The sequence below is a fragment of the Pristiophorus japonicus genome, chromosome 2 (genome assembly GCF_044704955.1).
Source record: "Pristiophorus japonicus isolate sPriJap1 chromosome 2, sPriJap1.hap1, whole genome shotgun sequence".
NCBI classification, from domain to species: Eukaryota; Metazoa; Chordata; class Chondrichthyes; family Pristiophoridae; genus Pristiophorus; species Pristiophorus japonicus.
The window spans coordinates 21,467,713-21,492,821 of record NC_091978.1 but is presented as its reverse complement, the minus strand read 5'-3'; the positions used below and the strand labels follow the sequence as shown (position 1 = coordinate 21,492,821).

At 45.2% G+C, this 25,109-nt stretch overlaps 1 protein-coding gene across 2 annotated transcripts in view; it reads left to right on the top strand.

Moving 5' to 3' along the window:
* Positions 1–366: 366 nt before the first annotated feature.
* dnaaf9 (dynein axonemal assembly factor 9) overlaps positions 367–25,109 on the top strand; it is a 188,772-nt gene continuing 164,029 nt past the window's right edge. For both annotated transcript variants that reach the window (XM_070866808.1, XM_070866807.1), the window contains exon 1: positions 367–622. In XM_070866808.1, the coding sequence (XP_070722909.1) occupies positions 528–622 (95 nt within the window). In that variant the 5' untranslated portion in view covers positions 367–527. The remainder of the gene's footprint in view (positions 623–25,109) is intronic.

Below are 25,109 nucleotides of genomic sequence, written 5' to 3'. Positions count from 1 at the left end.
TTTAAAAAAAAAATCCTCCCTCCCTTCACGCATTAAAAAGTTTTCGGTGTGATCGAGTCACGAGAACAAACTTCCTGATGATTGTGGCGTAGGAGGGACCGGGTGTGGGTGGAAGCGACCACGATCAGAATCAAAGTAGGGGTGTATAGCACATTGGAAAAAAATCAAAACCACGATAAAACGAACTATAAAGAGTACAAATAGAAAACTCGTACTGCTTCACTTGAAATACATTAAATATATAACAGAAACAGTATAAATTGAGCCGCCAGGCTGATATATTTTACGCGCTATTATCGAGTGCTCCCCTCCTCCCTCGGCCCCCAAGCTCGGGTAATTGGATGGCCCGGGTGCCATTCATTGATGAGGGCGGCGTGGCGATGGACACAAGCTGATTTGCTCTCCTCTTCCAGATACCTTTTTAAAAAAGAAAATAACACCCTCTCCCTCTCTCCCTCCCTCCTCGTTCGTTGAGACAGACGAGAAAATATAATATTTTTAACGGTATCAAAAAAAAGGAACCTGAAATGTTGTCGATGTTACAAGAGGCCTCGGCGGGGAGAAACCGGCCGCTCTCTGCGTGGCGGAGCGTCAAGTACGAAGCATTCAGCCCGTTCGTCAGGTGGGGTCCGGCCCAAGTGACCGTTACCGGCTCGCGCTGCCCCTCTTCAAACCGGTCTCGCGGCCCGTGACGTACACAGCGTTCCATATACCTGTGGATAACCGGTGTGTCGGTGTCTTGTTTCTGTGTGTGCATAGCATGTCTGCAATATGTCTCTCTTGTCATACACACACATATATAGCATTCATATGCATACAATTGGAGGGGATCGCCCACTATGTTTTATTGCAAATTGTTCTTGCTGTTGCAATTTAAAAAAAATAATTCTTATCTATAAAAAAAATTGCAATTGGAGAACATTTAAAAAACTATAAACCGTGTTTTATAGAGCTGATCAACGAGCAATCCAGCTCCCCTGCACGCCCCTCTCAATGCTGTCATTTTTCTTTTGTCTGAAGGTGCTGGCAATTTTTTTTTTGTAACCTTGTTTTTTTTTGTTCAGAGGTGAAGGGCTAATCCACATCAAAGCCCTTCTCGTCAACCTGTTATCGCCCCGCTTTTTGCCTGCCTCTCATTTCCCCCCCCCCCCCGCCCATCCCATCTCGTCCCCTCTCCCTGCCCCCTCTTGCCCCCTTGCCAACCCACTTGCTCCTCGTCTTATCCTGCTCTCCCCCCCTTCTCAGTCTCTTCCCCCCCTCTCAGTCTCTTCCCCCCTTCTCAGTCTCTTCCCCCCTTCTCAGTCTCTTCCCCCCCCCCTCAGTCTCTTCCCCCCTTCTCAGTCTCTTCCCCCCCTTCTCAGTCTCTTCCCCCCTTCTCAGTCTCTTCCCCCCTTCTCAGTCTCTTCCCCCCCTCTCAGTCTCTTCCCCCCTTCTCAGTCTCTTCCCCCCTTCTCAGTCTCTTCCCCCCCTTCTCAGTCTCTTCCCCCCTTCTCAGTCTCTTCCCCCCTTCTCAGTCTCTTCCCCCCCTTCTCAGTCTCTTCCCCCCCTTCTCAGTCTCTTCCCCCCCCTTCTCAGTCTCTTCCCCCCCCTTCTCAGTCTCTTCCCCCCCCTTCTCAGTCTCTTCCCCCCCCTTCTCAGTCTCTTCCCCCCCCTTCTCAGTCTCTTCCCCCCCCTTCTCAGTCTCTTCCCCCCCCTTCTCAGTCTCTTCCCCCCCTTCTCAGTCTCTTCCCCCCCTTCTCAGTCTCTTCCCCCCCTTCTCAGTCTCTTCCCCCCCCTTCTCAGTCTCTTCCCCCCCCCTTCTCAGTCTCTTCCCCCCCCCTTCTCAGTCTCTTCCCCCCCCCTTCTCAGTCTCTTCCCCCCCCTTCTCAGTCTCTTCCCCCCCCTTCTCAGTCTCTTCCCCCCCCTTCTCAGTCTCTTCCCCCCCCTTCTCAGTCTCTTCCCCCCTCTTCTCAGTCTCTTCCCCCCTCTTCTCAGTCTCTTCCCCCCTCTTCTCAGTCTCTTCCCCCCTTCTCAGTCTCTTCCCCCCTTCTCAGTCTCTTCCCCCCTTCTCAGTCTCTTCCCCCCCTTCTCAGTCTCTTCCCCCCCTTCTCAGTCTCTTCCCCCCCTTCTCAGTCTCTTCCCCCCCTTCTCAGTCTCTTCCCCCCCTTCTCAGTCTCTTCCCCCCCCTTCTCAGTCTCTTCCCCCCCCTTCTCAGTCTCTTCCCCCCCCTTCTCAGTCTCTTCCCCCCCCTTCTCAGTCTCTTCCCCCCCCTTCTCAGTCTCTTCCCCCCCCTTCTCAGTCTCTTCCCCCCCCTTCTCAGTCTCTTCCCCCCCCTTCTCAGTCTCTTCCCCCCCCTTCTCAGTCTCTTCCCCCCCTTCTCAGTCTCTTTCCCCCCCCCCCTTCTCGGTCTCTTTCTCCCCCCCCCCCTTCTCGGTCTCTTTCCCCCCCCCCCCCCCCCTTCTCGGTCTCTCTCCCCCCCCCCCCCCCCCCTTCTCGGTCTCTCTTCTCCCCCCCCCCCCTTCTCGGTCTCTCTTCTCCCCCCCCCCCCCCTTCTCGGTCTCTCTTTCCCCCCCTCCCTTCTCGGTCTCTCTTTCCCCCTCCCTTCTCGGTCTCTCTTTCCCCCTCCCTTCTCGGTCTCTCTTTCCCCCTCCCCCCCTCTCGGTCTCTTTTCCCCCCCCCCTTCTCGGTCTTTCCCCCCCACCCCTCCCTTCTCGGTCTCTCTTTCCCCCTCCCTTCTCGGTCTCTCTTTCCCCCTCCCCCCCTCTCGGTCTCTTTTCCCCCCCCCCTTCTCGGTCTTTCCCCCCCCCCCCCCTTCTCGGTCTCTCTTTCCCCCCCTCCCTTCTCGGTCTCTCTTTCCCCCTCCCTTCTCGGTCTCTCTTTCCCCCTCCCTTCTCGGTCTCTCTTTCCCCCTCCCTTCTCGGTCTCTCTTTCCCCCTCCCCCCTCTCGGTCTCTTTCCCCCTCCCCCCCCTCTCGGTCTCTTTTCCCCCCCCCTTCTCGGTCTTTCCCCCCCACCCCTCCCTTCTTGGTCTCCCCCTCCCTTCTCTGTCCCCCCCTCCTCCCTTCTCGCCCATCCTAAGAATAAGGGGTAAACCCATTTAGGACCGAGATGAGGAGAAACTTCTTCACTCAGAGAGTTGTTAACCTGTCGACCACAGAAAGTTGTTGATACCAGTTCGTTAGATATATTCAAGAGGGAGTGCAGATGGTGGTGCAGGCTCGAAACATAGAAAATAGATGCAGAAGTAGGCCATTCGGCCCCTCGAGCCTGCGCCACCATTGAATAAGATCATGGCTGATCATTCAACCTCAGTACACCTTTCCTGCTTTCTCTCTATACCCTTGATCCCTTGAGCCATAAGGGCCACATCTAACTCCCTCTCGAATATATCCAACGAACTGGCATCAACAGCTCTCTGCAGTAGGGAATTCCACAGGTTAACAACTCTCTGAGTGAAGAAGTTTCTCCATGTCAGTCCTAAATGGCTTACCCCTTATCCTTAAACTGTGCCTCCTGGTTCTGGACTTGCCCAACATCGAAGGGCCGAGTGGCCTACTCCTGCACCTATTTTCTATGTCCAAGTCCTCTCCCTCTCCTCTTTTTTTCTCTCCCCTTCTTGACTCACTTCTCGCCCCCCTTTCCTCGCCACTGTCCTGGGTTGAATCAGACCGTTTGCAACCGTGGCATCCTATTTGGCCACGAATTGAGCTTCCAACCCCAAATCCTCTCATTCACGAGATCGCCCTATTCCACCTCTCTAATTTTGTCCATCTCCATCTCTGCCCCACCTCAGCCCATCTGCTCCTGAAATTCTTATACATACCTTTGTCCCATCGGTCTCCACTAGCTTTTCATCCCCCTCGCTTTGTAAACTTCAGATCCAAAACTCGACTGCCCGTATCGCGTCCTGCACAAAATCTGGCTTACCCTCATTCTAGACCTTGCTGACTTACATTGGCTCCCAGTTCTCAACATAAGAACATAAGAAATAGGAACAAAAGTAGGCCATACGGCCCATCGAGACTACTCCGCCATGATCTTGTTGAATGGCGGAGCAGGCTTGAGGGGCCAGATAGCCTACTTCTGTTCCTAATTCTTATGTTCTTATGTTCTATTCAATAAGATCATGGCTGATCTAGTCATGGACTCAGCTCCACTTCCCTGCCTGCTCCCCATAACCCCTTATCGTTTAAGAAACTGTCTATTTCTATCTAAAATTTATTCAATGTCCCAGCTTCCACAGCTCTGAGGCAGGGAATTCCACAGATTTACAACCCTCAGAAGAAATTTCTCCTCATCTGTTTTAAATGGGCGGCCCCATATTCTATTATCATGCCCTCTAGTTCTAGTCTCCCCTGTCAGTGGAAACATCCTCTCTACATCCACCTTGCCAAGCCCACTCATAATCTTACACATTTCAATAACATCACACCTCATTCTTCTGAATTCCAATGAGTAGAGGCCTATCCTACTCAACCTTTCCTCATAAGTCAACCCCTCATCCCTGGAATCAACCTAGTGAACCTTCTCTGAACTGCCTCCAAAGCAAGTATATCCTTTTGTAAATATGGAAATCAAAACTGCACGCAGTATTCCAGGTGTGGCATCACCAATATCTTAGATAGCCGTAGCAAGATGTCCCTGCTTTTTATACTCCATCCCCTTTGCAATAAAGGCCAAGATACCATTGGCCTTCCTGATCACTTGCTGTACCTGCATACTATCCTTTTGTGTTTCTACTTTAAAATTCTCATTCCTATGTCCCTTCAACCCTACAACCCTCACCTCCTCTCAGAAAACTATTCCACTAACTGGCCTCTTGTGTCTTCCCCAAGCCCCCTTGCAGCCACCTGGTCCCTCGATCTGGAATTCTCTGCCTGTATTTCCTCCTCCTCCCCCTCCAGGATCCTCCTTTAAAATCCATCTCTTAGCCCAAGCTTTTGGGTCTCATATTGTGTCAGCGTCATTTTTGTCTGATCACATCTGTGTAAAAGAGTTTGGGGATGTATTTCTGCATTAAAGGTGCTATATAAATGCAAGTTCTTGTGTTGTTTTGTGACTTAATGCCAATAATGATTTAGTATTTTAACACATCAGTGATATTTTAATGCTCTGGTTGCTTTGGCACACATTAATGTTTAATAGTGGTCTCTGTTCAAACAGTATTGCAAATGTAGTCTTCAAATCAGGCGGTGATTGCTTCAGAATGCTCATTTGGAATTTATTTTTCTTATTTGGTGTGACGATTGCCATTCTGGTAATATTAAATTACCTTGTTTTATACTCCGCTTTTTGATCAGTGTGAGCCACATACCAACTGCAGCCAAGAAGCCTCGTGTCTTACTCCCAGACCTCTATTTGAATCAGGCTAGGATTCTCATTCTCCCTTTCACGACAGATATATGAAATTCAACAAAGCATTGGTGCTTGACATTTTGCAGTGTCTGGGCACTAGTTTTAAAAAGTACTGCACAAAAAATGAGAGCAAATGTTGAAGCATAAACTGAATGATTCCTGAAGATGAAAACCTTGATGTGTGTACACTTAATTCTTTCTTCTTGTGAGTTGGTGTTGCTGAATGAGAACTTTGTTGATGAGCAGCATTTAGTAATCAAAAGAAATTAAAATTCCTGCACTACAATAGCTAATTAGGTGTGTAACAGAGCCTATTTTAAAAAAAGGTTTTGAACCCTTCTGTTGGCATATTTTCTATACTTAAGCTTTGAAGCTCGAGGCACCTGTATGTGTGGGATTAGAGGGAGCTGCAGTCTGTCAAGGGCATACAAAGGAAAATCAGAGCCTTTGGGCATCTAGGCATTGAGAGGAATGACTTCCTGTTCGTGAACTCATTTTTTTTTCCCTGTCAGATGGTTTTGCCAGCAGGAGGGGGGAGAATCTCCCTGCTTGCCTTCAGCCCCTGTACTTCTCTCCATTTAGATCCTGCAACTTGGAGAATAACAGGAGCTATGCAAGCTGTGTTTGAGCATGTGGGGGTTTTAAATCAATCTTTTTCCAGTCTGGAGAGCTAAAACCTGAGTTGGTAACCTGAGTTCAAAGCTGCTTTGGCAAGTTGTGTTTTGAATTGTATCTTTTTTCAGCTATGTGGCTGAAAGAAGCCCTAATATAGCTCCTTGTAGTTATTCTCACTCCCCGCCCCCCCCCCAATTTCTTTTAAATTTAAACTAGCCGTTTATCATGTGCATTGCCAGACACAGTGGTGCATGCCTGCAATTCAGCTGCTGGGAGGCTGTGGCTGCAGAGTTTTTTGAAGGCAGGAGATCTCATCTGCAGATGCCTATGTTGATCAGTTTTCCACGCTAAGGATGGTATCCACATGGTGTACCCAAGACAACCTAGAGTTATCAGCCCTGCTGAAGAGGGGTGAACTGGCCCAGGTTGGAAATGGCTCCGGTCAAAGCCCCCATGCTGCTCCGTACTGGGACTGCACCAGTGAACAGGCTGTACAGTGCAACCTGTCCAAGACAGTGGCAGAAAATAGTCCTGGTCCAAATGTCCACTTTAGAAGAGGATCCACAAAGCGCCGCTTTGAGATGATCACAAAATATTTTTACGAGGTTGTCATCAACAATTTGCATCTTTATAGTGTTCTAATGTAGAAAAATGTTCCAAAGTGCTTCAACGAGGCATTTAGATAAAAAAATATTTGAGGGGCGATGCAGACTTTGCAATAAGGGAGGAGGAGTGTGAAATATTAGATGAGATAAAAATAGTGAGCGAGGAAGTATTGAGGGGCTTAGCAGCTTTGAAAGTTGATAAATCCCCAGGCCTGGATGAAATGTATCCCACGCTGTTAAGAGAAGCAAAAGAGGAACTAGCAGAGGCTCTGACAATCATTTTCCAATTCTCTCTGGCTGCAGGTGTGGTGCCAAAGGATTGGAGGACTGCTAATGTTGTACCTTTTGTTTAAAAAGGGAGAAAGGGACAGACCGAGTAATTACAGGCCAGTCACTATCCTCAGTGGTGGGTAAATTATTGGAAAAACTCCTGAGACAGGATAAATCTTCTTTTGGAAGGACATGGATTAATCAAGGACAGTCAGCATGGATTTGTTAAGGGTAGGTCTTGTCTGACTAACTTGATTTAATTTTTCGAGGAGGGTCGATGAGGGCAGTGCGTATGATGTAGTGTATATGGATTTTAGCAAAGCTTTGGATAAGGTCCCACATGGCAGACTGGTCACGGAAGTAAATGCCCATGGGATCCAGGGAAAAGTGGCAAGTTGAATCCAAAATTGGCTCAGAGGGAGGAAGCAAAGGGTAATGGTTGATGGGTGTTTTTGTGACTGGAAGGCTGTTTCCATTGGGGTTCCGCAGGACTCAGTGCAGGGTCCCTTGCTTTTTGTGGACTTGAGTGTTGAGGGTATGATTAAGAAGTTTGCAGATGACACTAAAATAGGCTGTGTGGACTGTAGGAAGATATCACTACTGGTCAGCTCGGAGGAACAGTGGCAAATGGAATTTAATCAACATAAGTGTGAGGTAATGCATTTGGGGAGGTTTAACAAGGCAAGGGAATACATATTAAATGGTACGACACTGAAAAGTGTAGAGGAACAAAGGGACCTTGGAGTGCAGGTCCACTAATCTCTGAAGGTAGCAGGCCAGGTAGATAAGATGGTTAAGAAGGCATATGGAATACTTGCCTTTATAAGTCGAGGTATGGAATACAAGAGCAAGGAAGTTATGCTTGAAGTGTATAAAACACTGGTTAGGCTGCAGCTGGAGTACTGTGTGCAGTACTGGTCACCACATTACAGGAAAGATGTGATTGCACTGGAAAGGGTGCAAAGGAGATTTGCAAGAATGTTGCCTGAACTGGAGAATTTTGACTGCGGAAAGATTGGAGATGCTGGGTCTGTTTTCTTTGGAACAGAGAAGGCTGAGGGGAGACCTGATTGAGGTGTATAAAATTATGAAGGGCTTGGATAGAATGGATAGGAAGGACCTGTTTTTCTTGGCAGAGGGGTCAACAACCAGGGGACACGGATTTAAGTAATTGGGGTGAGGTTTCGAGGAGATTTGAGGGGGAAATATCTTCACCGAGGGTGGTGGGGATCTGGAACTCACTGCCTGAAAGGGTGGTACAGGCAGAAAGCCTCACCTCATTTTAAAAACATACTTTGATATGCACTGAAAGTGCCATAACCTGCAGGGCTACGGACCAAGAGCTGGAAAGTGGGATTAGGTTGGATAGGTCTTGGTCGCACACGATGGGCCGAATGGCCTCCTTCTGTGCTGTAAATTTCAAAAAATGTAATTCTATGATTTATACAGCAGCACTTTGCACAACCTGGCACTGCACAATTAAAGCATCACTTGCTCACTTTTAAAATCCAATCTCTTGTCCATAATTTAACAGCATATGATGTTGGAAGCTCAGTTCGGGGTTGAATAAGATGCTGAAGTTGCCTACAATCTGGTTTCATTTGAGGCAGTCTGTGGAAGGGGGTTGCTTGCATTGGTGGCAAGTGTATGGAATTTGTAGCAGGGACTGATGATGGTTTTGATCTGGCTAACATTTAGCAGGATAACATTATGGCTCATCTAAGAGTTGATATTGGACAAGCGACGGGGTCAAGAGATTGTGGAGAGATAGAGATAGAGATGGCTGTCTTCAGTGTTTTTGTGGAAGCCAACTCCATAGTTGTGCATGATGTTTTCAAGGAGAAACATGTAGATGAGGAAGAGAAGGGGACTAAAAAGCTCATTGGGATCTCTGAAGCTAAAGGTGTTGAGGTGAGACGATTGAGAAGCCATTGATAGAGATGTTGTGGCTAAATGTTGTGACCTGGGAGTCCCTGGCCAAAGACCACTCTAAGTGGAGGAAGAGCATCTGGGAGGGCGCTGAGCACATCAAGAGCATGCAAAAAACAAACGCAGGCAGTGGAAGGAGAATGCAGCAAACCTGTTCCAACCACCCCTTCCCTCAACGACTGTCCCACCTGTGACAGAGACTGTAATTCCCGTATTGGACTGTACAGTCACCTAAGAACTCACTTTTAGAATGGAAGCAAGTCTTCCTTGTTTTCGCGGGACTGCCTATGATGATGAGAATAAGTTAGTTAAGAGTGGAACCATGCAATGGCAGACCCACCGAGATGAACAGTGGATGGTGAGGATGGTGCGGACGACTGTATCAAAGGCTGCAGAGAGGTTGAGGACAGATAATGCCCTTCAGTCACACAAACTTTATTTGTGCTCTTGGAAGGATTAAAACACAGAGTTGCGGGATATATTTGCACAGATGTGCAAGATGACAACACATTCGAGGTAAGGGAAGTTGGAGTATGGTGGTAGTTCCTGCAGACAAAGGGCTTGAGGATGCGTATTGGAAGGAAGGAATATGGTGGTTTTTAAAGAGTGGGGGACAGTACTTGAGAGAGAACTATTTACAATGTCAGCTGACATGGGGGACAGGAAGAAAAGTGAATGGTCAGCAGTTTGTAGTGAGGTTGAAGGAGCAGGAGGTGGGTCTCGTGGATGAGATGAGTTTAGAGACGGCATGAGGGGAGATGGCAGGGAGTAGCCTGGGGAGGCTTGGTTTGGGTTGCAAGGGGTGGGGAAATGCAGTTATACGTGTTATTGTAATCTTGGATAAAGTCTGTGTGCTCCTTGCAGAGGGAAGGGGAGGAGAGAAATTGTAGTTTGAGTCAGATTACCTTTTGATGTCATTTTGACATCTTGGTCTGCAATCATCATAGGCAGTCCCTCGGGATCGAGGAAGACTTGCTTCACTCTTAGCATGAGTTCTTAGGTGGCTGTACAGTCCAATATGAGAACCACAGTTTCTGTCACAGGTGGGACAGATAGTTGTTGAGGGAAAGGGTGGGCAGGGAGCCTGGTTTGCCGTACGCTCTTTCCGCTGCGTGCGCTTGATTTCTGCATGCTTTTGGCGACGATACTCTAGGAGCTCAGCGCCCTCCCGAATGCACTTCCTCCACTTAGGGCAGTCTATGGCCAAAGACTCCCAGGTGTCAGTGGGGATGCCTCACTTTATCAGGGAGGCTTTGAGGGTGTCCTTATAACGTTTCCACTGCCCACCTTTGTTAATACGGATTCTTTTTCCCTCAATCTGTTTCAGCGAATACACTGACGCGAACACCTCTTTGCTTTTTCTGTAAAAGACCTTTATTGAAGATTCTCCGGCCAGGACTTGTCAAGACAAAGGGACACTCTCAATCAGAGCCTGTTTACCTTCCCCTGGACAAGCCCTTTTCAGCGCGAAAAGCATAGTAGATATACATTTTCAAAACCGAACACATTTGATTAGCACTTGGTCTATCCAATCCCTTTCTGCCTCCCCCCCCCCCCCCCCCCCCCCCGAGTACGTCCAATGGCAGGCAAGAAAGTCTCCCAATTAGGGCTGGTGTCGGGTTAGTTATAGCTTTGCTACACTGTCTTCCCTTATCAGTAAAGAACCCAGTTAGTTTCCCTTCCTCCTTATCAGTAGAAGCTATTACTTTTCCCTTCCTATCTAGGATTGCTTTCTTTCTTTGTGCTGCCTTGGGCTTTCTCATGACCCGTGTCTAACCTCAACTTCAACTCTTGGTAAACCCTTTTTTTTCTGTTGATTCTGCAGTTGTCTGCATCTTGACATTTCTTTAGCTATTTTCCCATGATTCCCTATCTCCATCCTTTTACCACCTTCTCTATCCATCTACCACTTTCACAACCCTTCTTTACACATTCTCACTTTTGGCTCGTTTGCCGTGGACAAGTACCGAGTAGAGTACTTGCTGGAAGGCTGAGTAAACAAAGGCAAGAAATAAAAAGGGCCATACTTATCAACATTATAAATGTACAAGGGGTGTTTAAAAAAAAAAAAAAACAAGCCTGAAGGCTTTGTGTCTTAATGCAAGGCGTATCTGTAATAAGGTGGATGAATTAACTGTGCAAATAGATGTTAACAGATATGATGTGATTGAGATTACAGAGATGTGGCTCCAGGATGATCAGGGCTGGGAACTCAACATCCAAGGGTATTCAACATTCAGGAAGGATTGAATAAAAGGAAAAGGAGGTGGGGTAGCATTGCTGATTAAAGAGGAGATTAATGCAATAGTTAGGAAGGACATTAGCTTGGATGATGTGGAATCTATATGGGTAGAGCTGCAGAACACCAAAGGGCAAAAAATGTTAGTGGGAGTTGTGTACAGACCTCCAAACAATAGTAGTGATGTTGGGGAGGGCATCAAACAGGAAATTAGGGGTGCATGCAATAAAGGTGCAGCAGTTATCATGGGTGACTTTAATATGCCTATAGATTGGGCTAACCAAACTGGAAGCAATACGGTGGTGGAGGATTTCCTGGAGTGCACAAGGGATGGTTTTCTAGACTAATATGTCGAGGAACCAACTAGGGGGGAGGCCATCTTAGACTGGGTGTTGTGTAATGAGAAAGGATTAATTAGCAATTTCGTGCGAGGCCCCTTGGGGAAGAGTGACCATAATATGGTGGAATTCTACATTAGGATGGAGAATGAAACAGTTAATTCAGAGACCATGGTCCAGAACTTAAAGAAGGCTAACTTTGAAGGTATGAGGCGTGAATTGGCTAGGATAAATTGGTGAATGATACTTAAGAGGTTGACAGTGGATGGGCAATGGCAGACATTTGGAGACCGCATGGATGAACTACAACAATTGTACATCCCTGTCTGGCGTAAAAATTAAAAAGGGAAGGTGGCTCAACCGTGGCTATCAAGAGAAATCAGGGATAGTATTAAAGCCAAGGAGATGGAATACAAATTGGCCAGAAATAGCAGCGAACCCGGGGACTGGGAGAAATTTAGAACTCAGCAGAGGAGGACAAAGGGTTTGATTAGGGCAGGGAAAATAGAGTATGAGAGGAAGCTTGCAGGGAACATTCAGATGGACTGCAAAAGCTTCTATAGATATGTAAAGAGAAAAAGGTTAGGAAAGACAAACGTAGGTCCCCTGCAGTCCTAACGGGGAACAAAGAAATGGCAGACCAATTGAACAAGTACTTTGGTATTCACTAAGGAGGACACAAACAACCTTCCGGATATAAAAGGGGTCAGAAGGTCTAATAAGAAGGAGGAACTGAGTGAAATCCTTTATTAGTCGGGAAATTATGTTGGGGAAATTGATGGGATTGAAGGCCGATAAATCCCCAGGGCCTGATGGTCTGCATCCCAGAGTACTTAAGGAGGTGGCCTTGGAAATAGCGGATGCATTGACAGTCATTCTCCAACATTCCATCGACTCTGGATCAATTCCGATGGAGTGGAGGGTAGCCAATATAACCCCACTTTTTTTTAAAAAAAAGGAGGGATAGAGAAAACAGGGAATTATAGACCGCAGTCTGACATCGGTAGTGGGTAAAATGATGGAATCAATTATTAAGGATGTCATAGCAGCGCATTTGGAAAGAGATGACCTGATTGTTCCAAGTCAGCATGGATTTGTGAAAAAGAAATCATGCTTGACAAATCTTCTGGAATTTTTTGAGGATGTTTCCAGTCGAGTGGACAAGGGAGAACCAGTAAATGTAGTGCATTTGGACTTTCAGAAGGCTTTCGACAAGGTCCCACACAAGAGATTAATGTGCAAAGTTAAACTACATGGGATTGGGGTAGTGTGCTGACATGGATTGAGAACTGGTTGTCAGACAGGAAGCAAAGAGTAGGAGTAAATGGGTACTTTTCAGAATGGCAGGCAGTAATTAGTGGGGTACCGCAAGGTTCTGTGCTGGGGCCCCAGCTGTTTACATTGTACATTAATGATTTAGACGAGGAGATTAAATGTAGTATCTCCAAATTTGCGGATGACACTAAGTTGGGTGGCAGTGTGAGCTGCGGGGAGGATGCTATGAGGATGCAGAGTAACTTGGATCGGTTCGGTGAGTGGGCAAATGCATGGCAGATGAAGTATAATGTGGATAAATGTGAGGTTATCCACTTTGCTGGTAAAAACAGACAGACTATTATCTGAATGGTGACAGATTAGGAAAAGGGGAGGTGTAACGAGACCTGGGTGTCATGGTACATCAGTCATTGAAGGTTGGCATGCAAGTGCAGCAGTCGGTTAAGAAAGCAAATGGCATGTTGGCCTTCATAGCAAGGGGATTTGAGTACACGGGCAGGGAGGTGTTGCTACAGTTGTACAGGGCCTTGGTGAGGCCACATCTGGAGTATTGTGTACAGTTTTGGTCTCCTTACTTGAGGAAGGACATTCTTGCTATTGAGGGAGTGCAGCGAAGGTTCACCAGACTGATTCCCGGGATGGCGGGACTGACATATCAAGAAAGAGTGGATCAACTGGGCTTGTATTCACTGGAGTTCAGAAGAATGAGAGGGGACCTCATAGAAACGTTTAAAATTCTGACAGGTTTAGACAGGTTAGATGCAGGAAGAATGTTCCCAATGTTGGGGAAGTCCAGAACCAGGGGTCACAGTCTAAGGATAAGGGGTAAGCCATTTCGGACCGAGATGTGGAGGAATTTCTTCACCCAGAGAATGGTGAACCTGTGGAATTCTCTACCACAGAAAGTTGTTGAGGCCAATTCACTAAATATATTCAAACAAGAGTTAGATGTAGTCCTTACTATTAGGGGGATCAAGGGGTATGGCAAGAAAGCAAGGATGGGGTACTGAAGTTGCATGTTCAGCCATGAACTCATTGAATGGCGGTGCAGGCTAGAAGGGCCGAATGGCCTACTCCTGCACCTATTTTCTATGTTTCTAACAGCGCCAGCCCTTATACGTGGCCGCCTTTGACTTTACAAAGGCCTTTGACACTCTCAACTGCGAGGGTCTATGGAGCGTCCTCCTCCGTTTCGGCTGCCCCCAAAAGTACGTCACCATCCTCCGCCTGCTCCACGACGACATGCAAGCCGTGGTCCTTACCAACGAATCCATCACAGACCCAATTCATGTCCGGACTGGGATCAAGCAGGGCCGCATCATCGTCCCAACCCTCTTCTCAATCTTCCTCGCTGCCATGCTCCACCTCACAGCTGATAAGCTCCCCGCTGGAGTGGAGCTGAACTACAGAACCAGTGGGAAGCTGTTCAACTGTTGCCATCTCCAGGCTAGGTCCAAGACCACTCCAACCTCTGCCGTCGAGCTACAGTACATGGACGATGCCTGCGTCTGTGTACACAGAGGCTGAACTCCAGGACATAGTCGACGTGGTCTGCAGTACATGTTAGCTAAATGCCCAAGAGTGGCTGAGTGCCACTGTAGTGGTTAAGATTATTTTCAGGAGGGCCAGAGGTAGGTGCGATGGTGCTGTGGTGTGGTAGTGGGCATATGTTTTGTTTTGCAATTTGATAATTCAGTTGTACAAATTATAATGGCGAGGCTAAGGAGTACCCTGCCGACCTCAAAGAAATCCGCACTTATCTGATGCGAGGGCCCCCTTCGGAAACTTGATTATTTTGCGGAGGCGATGTAAATATCCTGCTTGTGTTTAATAGTTTGATAAATGAGTTCAAATCATGAAAGCATCAGAATAGTCAGCTATGTCATCGGCATTTCAAAGTTTAGCGAAAACTTTAGACACTTGTTCTTTTACTTTTTTATTCTATGGGTGAACCAGTTTTGTGCAAGACATCACAGCTAATGCACAAGGGCCATATTTTCTACTAAAAATATCCTTGTAATCTTACTCTTTGACATGAAAAAGACGGCGGTGCTTTGGTGGTTTGTTTTTACCCTTTGCCTGTTTGTCTCCACGAGTTGTGTTGGGATCAGTTGCAATAATTAGAAAGAGGACATATTAGTTAGGTGGATATACATATTTATTTTGAAGATAATTCTTAATTAAGTTTTTATCATGGTGAAAATAACTATTTCAAGCTGCTGTTTATTTGCTTTACTTAATATTGCATATCCCCCCTCCTGTGCCTGTTTGTACCAGCCGTAACATTTTCCTGAGGAATTGCTAAGCAGCAATTGGTGGATAATTAGCCCAACTCTGGGCTATGAGGATTTGTTAGACGCAGTGGATGATCTGTCATGTCAGAACTTGACAGATCACAAGTTCAGAATTTACTTGTGGCCAATAACTTTATTTCATTTGTGCACTGTTCAGTGTTAAATCTCTTAATTTCCAATGAAATACAAACTCCGGTTGTAGTTTTAATGTCATTTTATTCTGGCAGCAGCAACAAGCTTCTGGCTTTAAGCCAGGCCTTTGTCCTTCTGAGACCACATGGCCAAAATGGCTGTACTTATACCTGGTTCAATTTACAGAAAAGAACTCTCCTTCTTTGACCTTATTGTTCAGTTGATGGTCTGTTAACCTTTTAATTGGCTCACTACCCAAGGTCCTAAAATGTCAAGTTGATTGATGACTTAATGCAATGTGGTCTGTGTTTTTTTTCAAAACTGCAGCCAGGCTGCAGAGCTTGAATTCTCTATCAATCCCCCCTTTGATTCTTTCACAAACCGAATCATAAAACATTAGCTATCACTGGTGAAACATTCTACAAAATAATTTCATACATGTTAAGAGTTTCCTTCCAAAATTTGTTGATGTGTTTCGCCACATGTCCGAACTAGTAGCTTCCACACAAATTTACACCAACCAGAGTTCCATCGTGGCCACAATGGAAGTCTGGTTTTAGTAGGTTAATTAACCTTATTCCAATTTAATCCAAATCAATATCTTCATTCAACCAGTAAACAACCTTCTCAAGCATAACATACCCCTGTGCCACGTACAGTCGGTCTGCTGGGACCTGCAAGGTGTCTCACCTGCGGGACAGCAGCTACAGCCGTCTGGTCGCAACAACATTTAATCAACATAAACAAACAATATAAAAGTAAAATAATTACAACGAATAGAATTAAACCTTCCACCAATGAAGTTTCTATTGAACCTAGCCATTCAGTGGCTCCGCTCCACAAAGTGAATGATGGGGGTTGCTTAAGTTTTTCTACCTCCTTTTGGATTTGCTCCGCTAAGTGGGTAATTTCTTCGGAGCTATCCGGGATATACGTGCAACACTCAGTTCCGAGTAGGGTGCAAGTACCCAAGGGCCAGTCTATTCTGTAGGGCTACTGTGCGGATTGCTACCATTTCTGCATTGATTTCAACTAGGGCCTCTGAGGTATCATTGGCTACCCGTTCAACAGTGGATGCCATGTTAATGGATTCACTTGCCAGTCTGGCGGTCCCATACCTGGGGATCAGAATGGCAAAGAACCCCTCTGTTTCTGTGATGGCTGTCTTCGGACGGTGTAAATGTTCCGACAGTGACTTTATATGATACATATAAGGCACAATGTAGGCTGAATAGCAGGATCCCGTCCAATTCTGGGGCAGCCAAGGGTAGGCCTTGTGGCCACACACCCAATAGGTGCCATTATAGGCAATGAAGGTTAGCTGTTTCTTTGTCAGCAATACTCCGGGGCCTGTCCAGGCTTTTCCATCTGTTTTATTCAGAATCCCCATTTCGTTAAAAATTCCCACATCGGCCCAGTTTGGCCGGTTCCGTGGCTTGATTATATTATAATTCCGGGAGCAGTTACTATACCCCATATTTTGGCCTCCTTTGATGTTTCTAATCAGACAGACCGATTCCCCCGGTCTTCCTATTCCCGTTGTATTAGTGATAACAAAAAATGGGGGCCTTTTGGAAATATTGTAGCACGGTTGGTATCCCCCTTCAAAGGTAGTCCGATTGTAACCTGCTGACTTCCATTTACGTGCCCAGTTTTCCGTATCCTGAAATGCATTTCCTGTTTTGTTTTGATTAATTATCCACTCAGCCATTTCCGAGATATTCAAGGGAACTGGCCTCAAGAGAATCCCTCCCTTTGAGTGAATAGGAATATGTGCACACACCCAACAACTAGAAATGTTACCTTGTTTGGCATAAATGTATGACATATATAAAAATGTATTTACATGTAATTCCTTTGCTACCCTACTATTTCCCTTTGATGCAGAGGGTCGGCTAGTAAGAAGTAGGAAAATGCCTAGAATACCTACAGTCAGTAATGCAGTAAATTTATACATTTTGGCAAAAAGTAATTGTCCTTATTAGATTTCAGCTTCAGTTACGGGTGCTCGTTTAACGTGTGAAGCGTGGATCCAGGCTTTCTTTCCTTGGACTTTAACAGCTGCCTGGGTGGTCAATAACACTGATAAGGTCCCTCCCACTTGGCACCCAAAGGTTCTTTATGCAATTTTTTCACGTACACCCAGACTCCCGGGATGATGTCGTGTCCTCCTTCGGGTGGATTACCCCAAACTGCCGATACCTGTCGGGAAACAGAACTAATAGCATTGGTTAGGTTCTGACAGTATGATAACAAAGTGTCACTCATTAAGTGAACATCAGCTTTCCGTAAATCGATAGTTCCTGGCAGCTACATGGGTGGTCTTGTTATAATTTCATATGGGCTTAGACTTGTAGTTCTGTTCGGGGTTGCCCTAATGCTACATAGCACTATTGGTAGTGCCTGGGGCCATGGTGTTCCTTCTTGGTGATACTTGGTAAGCTGTTGTTTCAGAGTTCAATTCATTCGCTCTACTTGTCCTGATGATTGTGGATGATGAGGATAGTGTAAATCCCACGTAATGTTCAGTAACCTACAGACTTCTTGGCAGACAGCACCTGTGAAGTGTGTTCCCTGATCTGAGTCAATGCTACTCGGGACTCCCCATTGGGGAATGTAATCCTTACATAAGACCGTTGCAGTGTGATTGGCTGTGGCTCTTTTCGTTGGGACAGCTTCTACCCATCTGTCGACCATGACAAGAATGTTAGTGTATCCTTGGCATGAAGGAAGAGATATATAATCAACCTGCAGATGCTGGAATGGTCCGACAGGGGCAGGAGGCCTCAGTTGGGACATAACCGTGATGGGTCCAGAATTATTTTTCTGTCAGACCACACAGCGGTCTGCTACCAGCTGGACGTGTTTTTTAAATCCCCGACGACTCCAGCTTTTCTGGAACCGTGCTGTCATCTGTTGTGAGGTCAAATGTCCCCACGAGTGGATCTGTTGGGCTTAAAAAAGGCATAAGCGCTTGTGGCGCGACTGGCTTGTCGGTAAATCTTTGTCTCCAGACACCATCTTCACATAGCTTAATTCCTGCCTCAATCCATGTCCATTTTTCCTCTCGGGAGCACTCGCCTTACATTGTTTGAAGGTCTTGTGTCAGAGTCCTGACTGCTTTCAATCTGCACATCTGTGTTGGTTCTTCTGGGGAAACGCCCTGTGAGGCGGCATCTTTAGCTGCCTAGTCGGCTGGGGCATTTCCCTGTGCTTCTGTGGTATTTTCCTTGGTATGGGCCTTACACTTCAGGATGGACACTTCCTGAGGTAATTGTATGGCCTCTAGTAAGTCTCAGACATCTTTTCCACTTCGGATAGGTGTACCAGCAGCAGTGAGGAATCCCCCTTTCCGCCATAACAGACCAAAGTCGTCAGCAACTCCAAAAGCATAACGCGAATCTGTGTAGACATTCGCTGTCTGTCCTTCTGCTATTCGACATGCTTCTGACAGGGCCCGTAACTCGGCCTGTTGTGCTGACGTTCCTGAGGGTAAATATCCTTTTGCCACTATCTCATATAAGGTTGCAACTGCCCATCCTGCTTTTCTGGTACCATTGTCAACAAAGGAGGAACCATCTGTAAACAGGATGAGGTCTGGGTTGTGCAGAGGCTCCTCTGCTGCTAAGGCGGCTGCTTCTGTTTCTTTTAATATCTCCATGCAGTCATGCTCTTCATATTCTTCCCCCCTCTTGCTCCCTCGATTCTGACATCGGGAGCATAGTTGCGGGATTAACTGGGCTGGCCCGGACGATATGGAGATTAGGAGCTTCCAAAACTGCTGTCCAGCAGGTCCATTTAGCTGCCGTCACGTGAGACATTCTATTCATAGATAGCAAAGTATGTACGGTGTGGGGACACTTGACGATCAGCTTTTGGTCGAGGACTAGACCCGCAGTGGTCATTACCGCTCGACATGTAGCTTCCATGGCCCTTAGGCAACTTCCCCATCCGAGGGCTACCGCATCCAGTTTTGACGAATAATAGCCAATAGGTCTTTGCTGATCCCATGTTCTTGTGTTAGTATAGCTGCCATAGATCCTTCTTACTCATGGACAAACAGGGTAAATGACTTATCACTGTCGAACCTCCAGTGCCAGAGGCACCGACCAAAATCCGTTGGCCATATCTATAACCGAGAAATATTTATGTTCCGGTTTGAGGGCATTAGAAATGGTGGAGGAATCTGCGACCAAAGGAGCTTTTTGATCAATACACTGGTTAGCTTTCCTATAATCGACAGTCAAACGTTAAGTCTCATTAGATTTCTGTACCGGCCACACGGTGCTATTGGAGGAGCTATGCGTTTTAATAAGCACCCCTTGTTTCTCCAATTGCTGAATAACCGGTAAGATTCCCGTGACGGCAGTTGGATTGATGGGAGACTGTTTAGTGCATGGAGACATGGTCCCGGTAAATGACGCAGGCTCCATCTGGAGTAGGCCACAATCGTTCTTATCTTTAGCCCATATCGGGTGTTCCTTCAATTCTTCTTTCTTCAAAGTTCTAATTGACCATGTCACCAACCATCCTCGAAATGCAACGATGGATCTACTTGGATTAGAACATCCATTCCCAAAAGGGGTTGATCTACTGGGCCTATCCAGACCATCGTGGTTAGTTCATGTGGACCCAGCCCTTTCAGTACCAGTGTTGTCCTTTTAATTTCCATTTTATGGCCCCCAACTCCATAGGCTGTACGGCCCTACCATCCAAGGACAAAAAGTCTCCATATTGTAGGGGTAAGCATGTTAATTCCGCCCCTGTGTATAAATCCACATCCTTATCGCCCACCCTCAGTTATATATAGCCCATCTCCCCTTTGTTGTATTCGTGCGAGGAGGTGGACCAGAGTGGGCTCTAATCGTTTTTTGCTATGCCAAGTAACTCCTTCTGTTGTTGTATTGTCAGTCGCTTAAATGCTTCTATGAGGTCGTTATCTTGTGACAAGCCTGGTTTGTTGGCTGAATTGTATCCTTGCCTGCGTCCTCTTCCCTGGCCGTGACCTTGCTGTTTTACCCTGCAAGTCTTGGCCCAGTGACCTTTTCCACAATAATGACATTTTCCGGGTAATTTTCCTAATAACTGTTTATTGGAATCCTGGGATTTCCATCCCATAGCCTGTAGGGCTCGGACTTTAGCTCCCATATCCCGATCTAATTGGTTACATCGATCCACCAATGCTGCAAAGGTAGTTCCTCTACCTTCCCAGTCCGGTAACACTACCTTAAGCATTTTGGACAGTTCTGGCTTTAGACCTGCCACGAAAGCTGCTTTCAGGGGTCCAAACACTTGTTCATCCATTTCCTCATCCGTATTATTCATACCCGAATGTTCTAGCCACATGCATCTAAACCGCTCATCATACTCCAGGACCTCCTCTGTTCCTTTCTGTTGGCAGGCTGCAATTTTTCCCCAGTCTGTCTTAGCTGGACTGAAGGTTTGCAGCTAGTGTTTAATCGCCTCCCATCCTGCATCTAATTCTTTCTCATCCTGCCCCAAAGCTGCTTCCACCTTGTCGTGCAATTTTCTTCCTTGTGTTTTTGGCACCATTGTGGTCAAAATTTGCACTCCGTCCCAGGGATGAAGTTAATATATATTTCTTAAGCGGTCCAATTGGTCCCACGTTTTCACTCCCCCTTTCTTTGGATTGGGCAATTCCTTGGACCATTTATCAATTTTCTCTGGGTCTGCCGGATCATGAAATAAGTATTCCACATACACCCTTTTCCTTGTTTTTTTGGTTCCGCCCTCATCCGCAGTCTCTTCTGATTTGACTACAACTCGTCTTTTTTTAAACGGGGCAAAGCGCACCCCTAATTCTTCATCCTCCGACCCTGTATCGTCGGAGGACTCCGAATCCGTATCTATTCCTCGGTCGTGTCTTCGGGTTTGCGCTTTTAATTTATCCAAACATGGGTACCCTGGGAATTGACCGATACATTTTCCTTTTCCTATTACTGTCTCTTGACCTAATGATTTTTTCCATTCTTTAATTTCACCTTTAAGATCTTTAACTTATGCTTCCGACTTTTCAAGTTCAAATCTTTTCTGTCGCAGCTGTGCACATACAGCTTGCAATTGGTCCTTTGTACTGGTCAGTTCTCGATCATGTTGGGAACGCATTATAATTTCATTCCGCTTTCGGATCTGTCCCATAACGGCTCGGGACCATCTAGTTCGCTCTTTATTTTTCATACGGGTCGTTTTTAATCTTGTCCAAGGACCATTGTCCTTTGGAGGTTCCGTACTTTTCTTCGATCTTAATACAGGTTTTAAATAAGTTGAATTGTTGCTCTATGTATTCTTTCAACTGTTGGAGGATTTCATCTATCGAAACCTCAGGTGGTGCCCGCCTGCCTTTAACAGTTGTAGGCAATTCTTTGCTCTTATCTTCTGCTGCCATAATACTGATTTCTTTACTGGGGTCTCAAGTCGTAGGCTTTCCAGCCGATCAGTGGGTTGGTGATTAATTAACTAACACACCGCCGAAGTTAGACGTCTAAGGGACCTCGAGCCAACTACCAACCGGAGGGTTCGCGAACCGGAATCGCGTAGAAGGAGAGGCGAATTTAGACTTTTGACTGAGGACCTTTTATAAAGAGGAGTCCTTACCTCAGTATGTAGGTCCGATGTCCAAAATTCAGTTTCTTTCCTCAGCGATCGTGTTCGTGACGCCAAAATTGTTCGATCTCTTAATTTCCAATGAAATACAAACTCCGGTTGTAGTTTTAATGTAATTTTATTCTGGCAGCAGCAACAAGCTTTCTGGCTTTAAGCCAGGCCTTTGTCCTTCTGAGACCACATGGCCAAAATGGCTGTACTTATACCTGGTTCAATTTACAGAAAAGAACTCTCCTTTGATCTTATTGTTCAATTGATAGTCTGTTAACCTTTTAATTGGCTTGCTACCCAAGGTCCTAAAATGTCAAGTTGATTGATGACTTAATGCAATGTGGTCTTTGTTTTTTTTCAAAACTGCAGCCAGGCTGCAGAGCTTGAATTTTCTATCATTCAAAATAAATGAAACTGACCAAAAGGTGGGTTTTATTTATTCTGCATACATTGATATTTGTGATTATCTTCGATATGTTGCCTCATTTCCCCCCCCCCCCCCCCAAAGCTGATTGACTTCTGTTTGCAAAAATCTGAAGGGAATTAGAATACTAAGTGAATACAGTCATCCCTAAACTGGCATTTCTGTTACAGCATGACATTTGAATTTAAAGTAAGGAAATCTTGTTCGCTTTGTTTATAGCCCGAACAGCAATCTATTGAGAGCAATAATTGTGATAGGATGTCTGGAGATTTGATGTCCAGACTGGGTGGAGAAGATGTTGACTGTCTGCCTGAATCTCAGTTTTTGGAAGTGCATGACTGTACAAGAACCTAAAACGTGCAGATTTGAACTGCACAGACCTCTGATTGTGTAGTAGCATTTGGCAGAAGTCTGCACAATGTTACAAGCCTTGCAGTAACTGCTGAACTAGAGATTCTGTTTTCTTTCTGAAGGAATGAGCAAACGGCCTTTTGTTCTCTTTAGAAATTAAATTATATACAGCCATTGCATATGACAAATATCTCAAAGTGCGACTAACTGGATAACTTGTATTGGAACAGGTCGCAAGTGAAATTTTGGTTGCCTTACAAATGGATAAAAAAATTGTGATTACATGACATACAATTTGGAAAAGAAATTGGTGGTAGAATATGTTTGAACAGACTTCCAAATGCCTGCAGTTCTGCAGTTGTAATGGTTACATTATCTTTGTGTTCTTGCAGCGAGAGTTTCTTCACCCTTCGGCTTTATGAAGCATCTTGCTGTTCACTGTCCCCAAAACAAAAACAGCTCCTTGATCGGGTAGAAGTATGGAGAAGGGTTTTGAGGACTAGTGACTTCCTATTCCATTTATAAAAAGGATTTAATTAAAGTCATGTGTGCATGTTAAACTGACAATTAATTTGCTATATCATCTATAATCAGACATTTAATTACAGATAGTAAAGTACAAATAGGTTAAATATATTAAAGGCCTTGTATGCTAAATTGTGCCACAACCCCAAAATACTCCAATGCAAGAAAATTGTTTCTTGTGATACTTTCAAGTTGCCTCTTACTGCATTTTATGTTGAGAAGTGCTGGGGTGTGGCAGCCTGGGAGCAGATATTTTGTGGGTTGCTGCAGTTACTTCAATTTTTTTAAGGAATGTAAGGATGGTCAGTTAACTCACGTCTATCCCTTTTGCACTTATCTGAACCCCATCAGTCTCACTTTTCACCTTGTTACTTATTTCCTTTTTCTAAAAACACAATTATCTCTTCACTTGATACTTCCAATGCTCTTCTGGTCAGCCTCCCATTCTTCCACCCTCCATAACCTTGAACTCATCCAAAACTCTGCTGCCCTTATCGTAACCTGCACCAAGTCCTATTTGCTCATCGTCCCCGTACTTGCCTGGCTACAATGGCTCCGTCCACCAATGCCTCCAATTACTATGTTTCTATTTAAAAATTCTCATGTTCATGTTCAACTCCCTCCAAGGCCTTGCCCCCTCTCTATCTCTAACCTCCTCCAGGACTACAACCCTCTTAACTCTGGGTTCCTCCAAATCTGAACCGTTACGCATCCCCCAGTTCCTTCGCCCCAACGTTGGCAGCCATATCTTCAGCCGCGTAGACCTTCAGCTCTGCAGTTGTGTCCGTAAACCTCTCTACCTCGCTTTCCACTTTTGAAGACCCTTCTTAAAACATATAATCTTTGACCAAGTTGTTAGTCACCCCACCTAATATCCCCATCTTGGTGTCAAGATGGGACTGAGATCTTGGCTGATTATACTGCTGTAATGCGTCATGAAATGTTTTCCTACATTTAAGGCGTTCTATAACTGCAAGTTGTGTGCAACAATCATTACAATTTCGGGAAGCCATTTAGCTCATATTTTGAAAACCTTAATTAAATCTCGCCTTAACTTTCTCTGCTCAGGAGAACAATTCCAGCTTCTCTTGTCTGTAGTATATAGCATCAATATGTACAAGAGAAGGGAGGTGATCGTGAATCTGTACAAGGTATTGGTGTATGACATCCAGTTTGGAGTACCTGATTAGAACAGGGATATTGGAGCCATAGAAAAAGTGCAATGTAGATTTACTCGAGTGATACAAGGGATGAGACGTCAGAGTTAAGATGAAAAATGTATTTACTGGAGCAAAAAAGGCTGTATCTAGTATACAAAATTTGGGAAGGCATAATAGTGAGATGTTACTTCCACTGGCCAGGTATTTTTGTTTTATAACATTTGGAGACTGGACATTTGCATATTTTCCATGAAGTGCTTTTTTTCTGTATGAGAGACCTGATGATTTCCATGCATGTGTTTTATACTTTTGTTGGTGACATTTATCAAAGCCATTGGATTCTTTGCTGAGCTTCACACTGGAAAAATGTACAAGATATGCAACCATGATTATGCAGTGAACTAATGATATTTCAACATTGGATGAAAATTGAATCAATGAAAGTCTAATCGAATCATTTGACACTCACTGCATCGTCTATCTTGCTGCTGGTGAGTCTTCAGACTGAGGTAGAAAGTGTTTTGACCCAGTGATAGTGCAGACTATAAATTTTCAATTATAAATACCTCCATTGCACTATTTTAATTCTATGAAGTATTTTTGCGATTGGCATTGAAAAGTGCCTTTTAACATGAGAAATCGCAAATAGATAAACTGTTACTGAGCCAGAAGGGAGAAATTAGAATGGGTGACTGAAGGTTTGATCAGTGGGTTTTAAAAGGTGAAAAGGAATGTTACTCTAAGAAAAAAATGAAGTGAAAATATTAATGTAATTTTATGTTTGAAATAAAACTATTGGCTCAGATATTGCTGGAAAAATGAGTTCGCAGTGTAAAAAAAAATCCCTAGCAATTTGAAGCGACGAAGTGATCTGCCATGAGTTCTGATTCGCCACAAACTACTCTTTTGTTTTTATATATGAAGTAAATTTAGAAGCTTAAAATATGTTGAATATGTAAGCCATATAAACCAAACTATAACACACAATAGATGCCTTGTGTGTT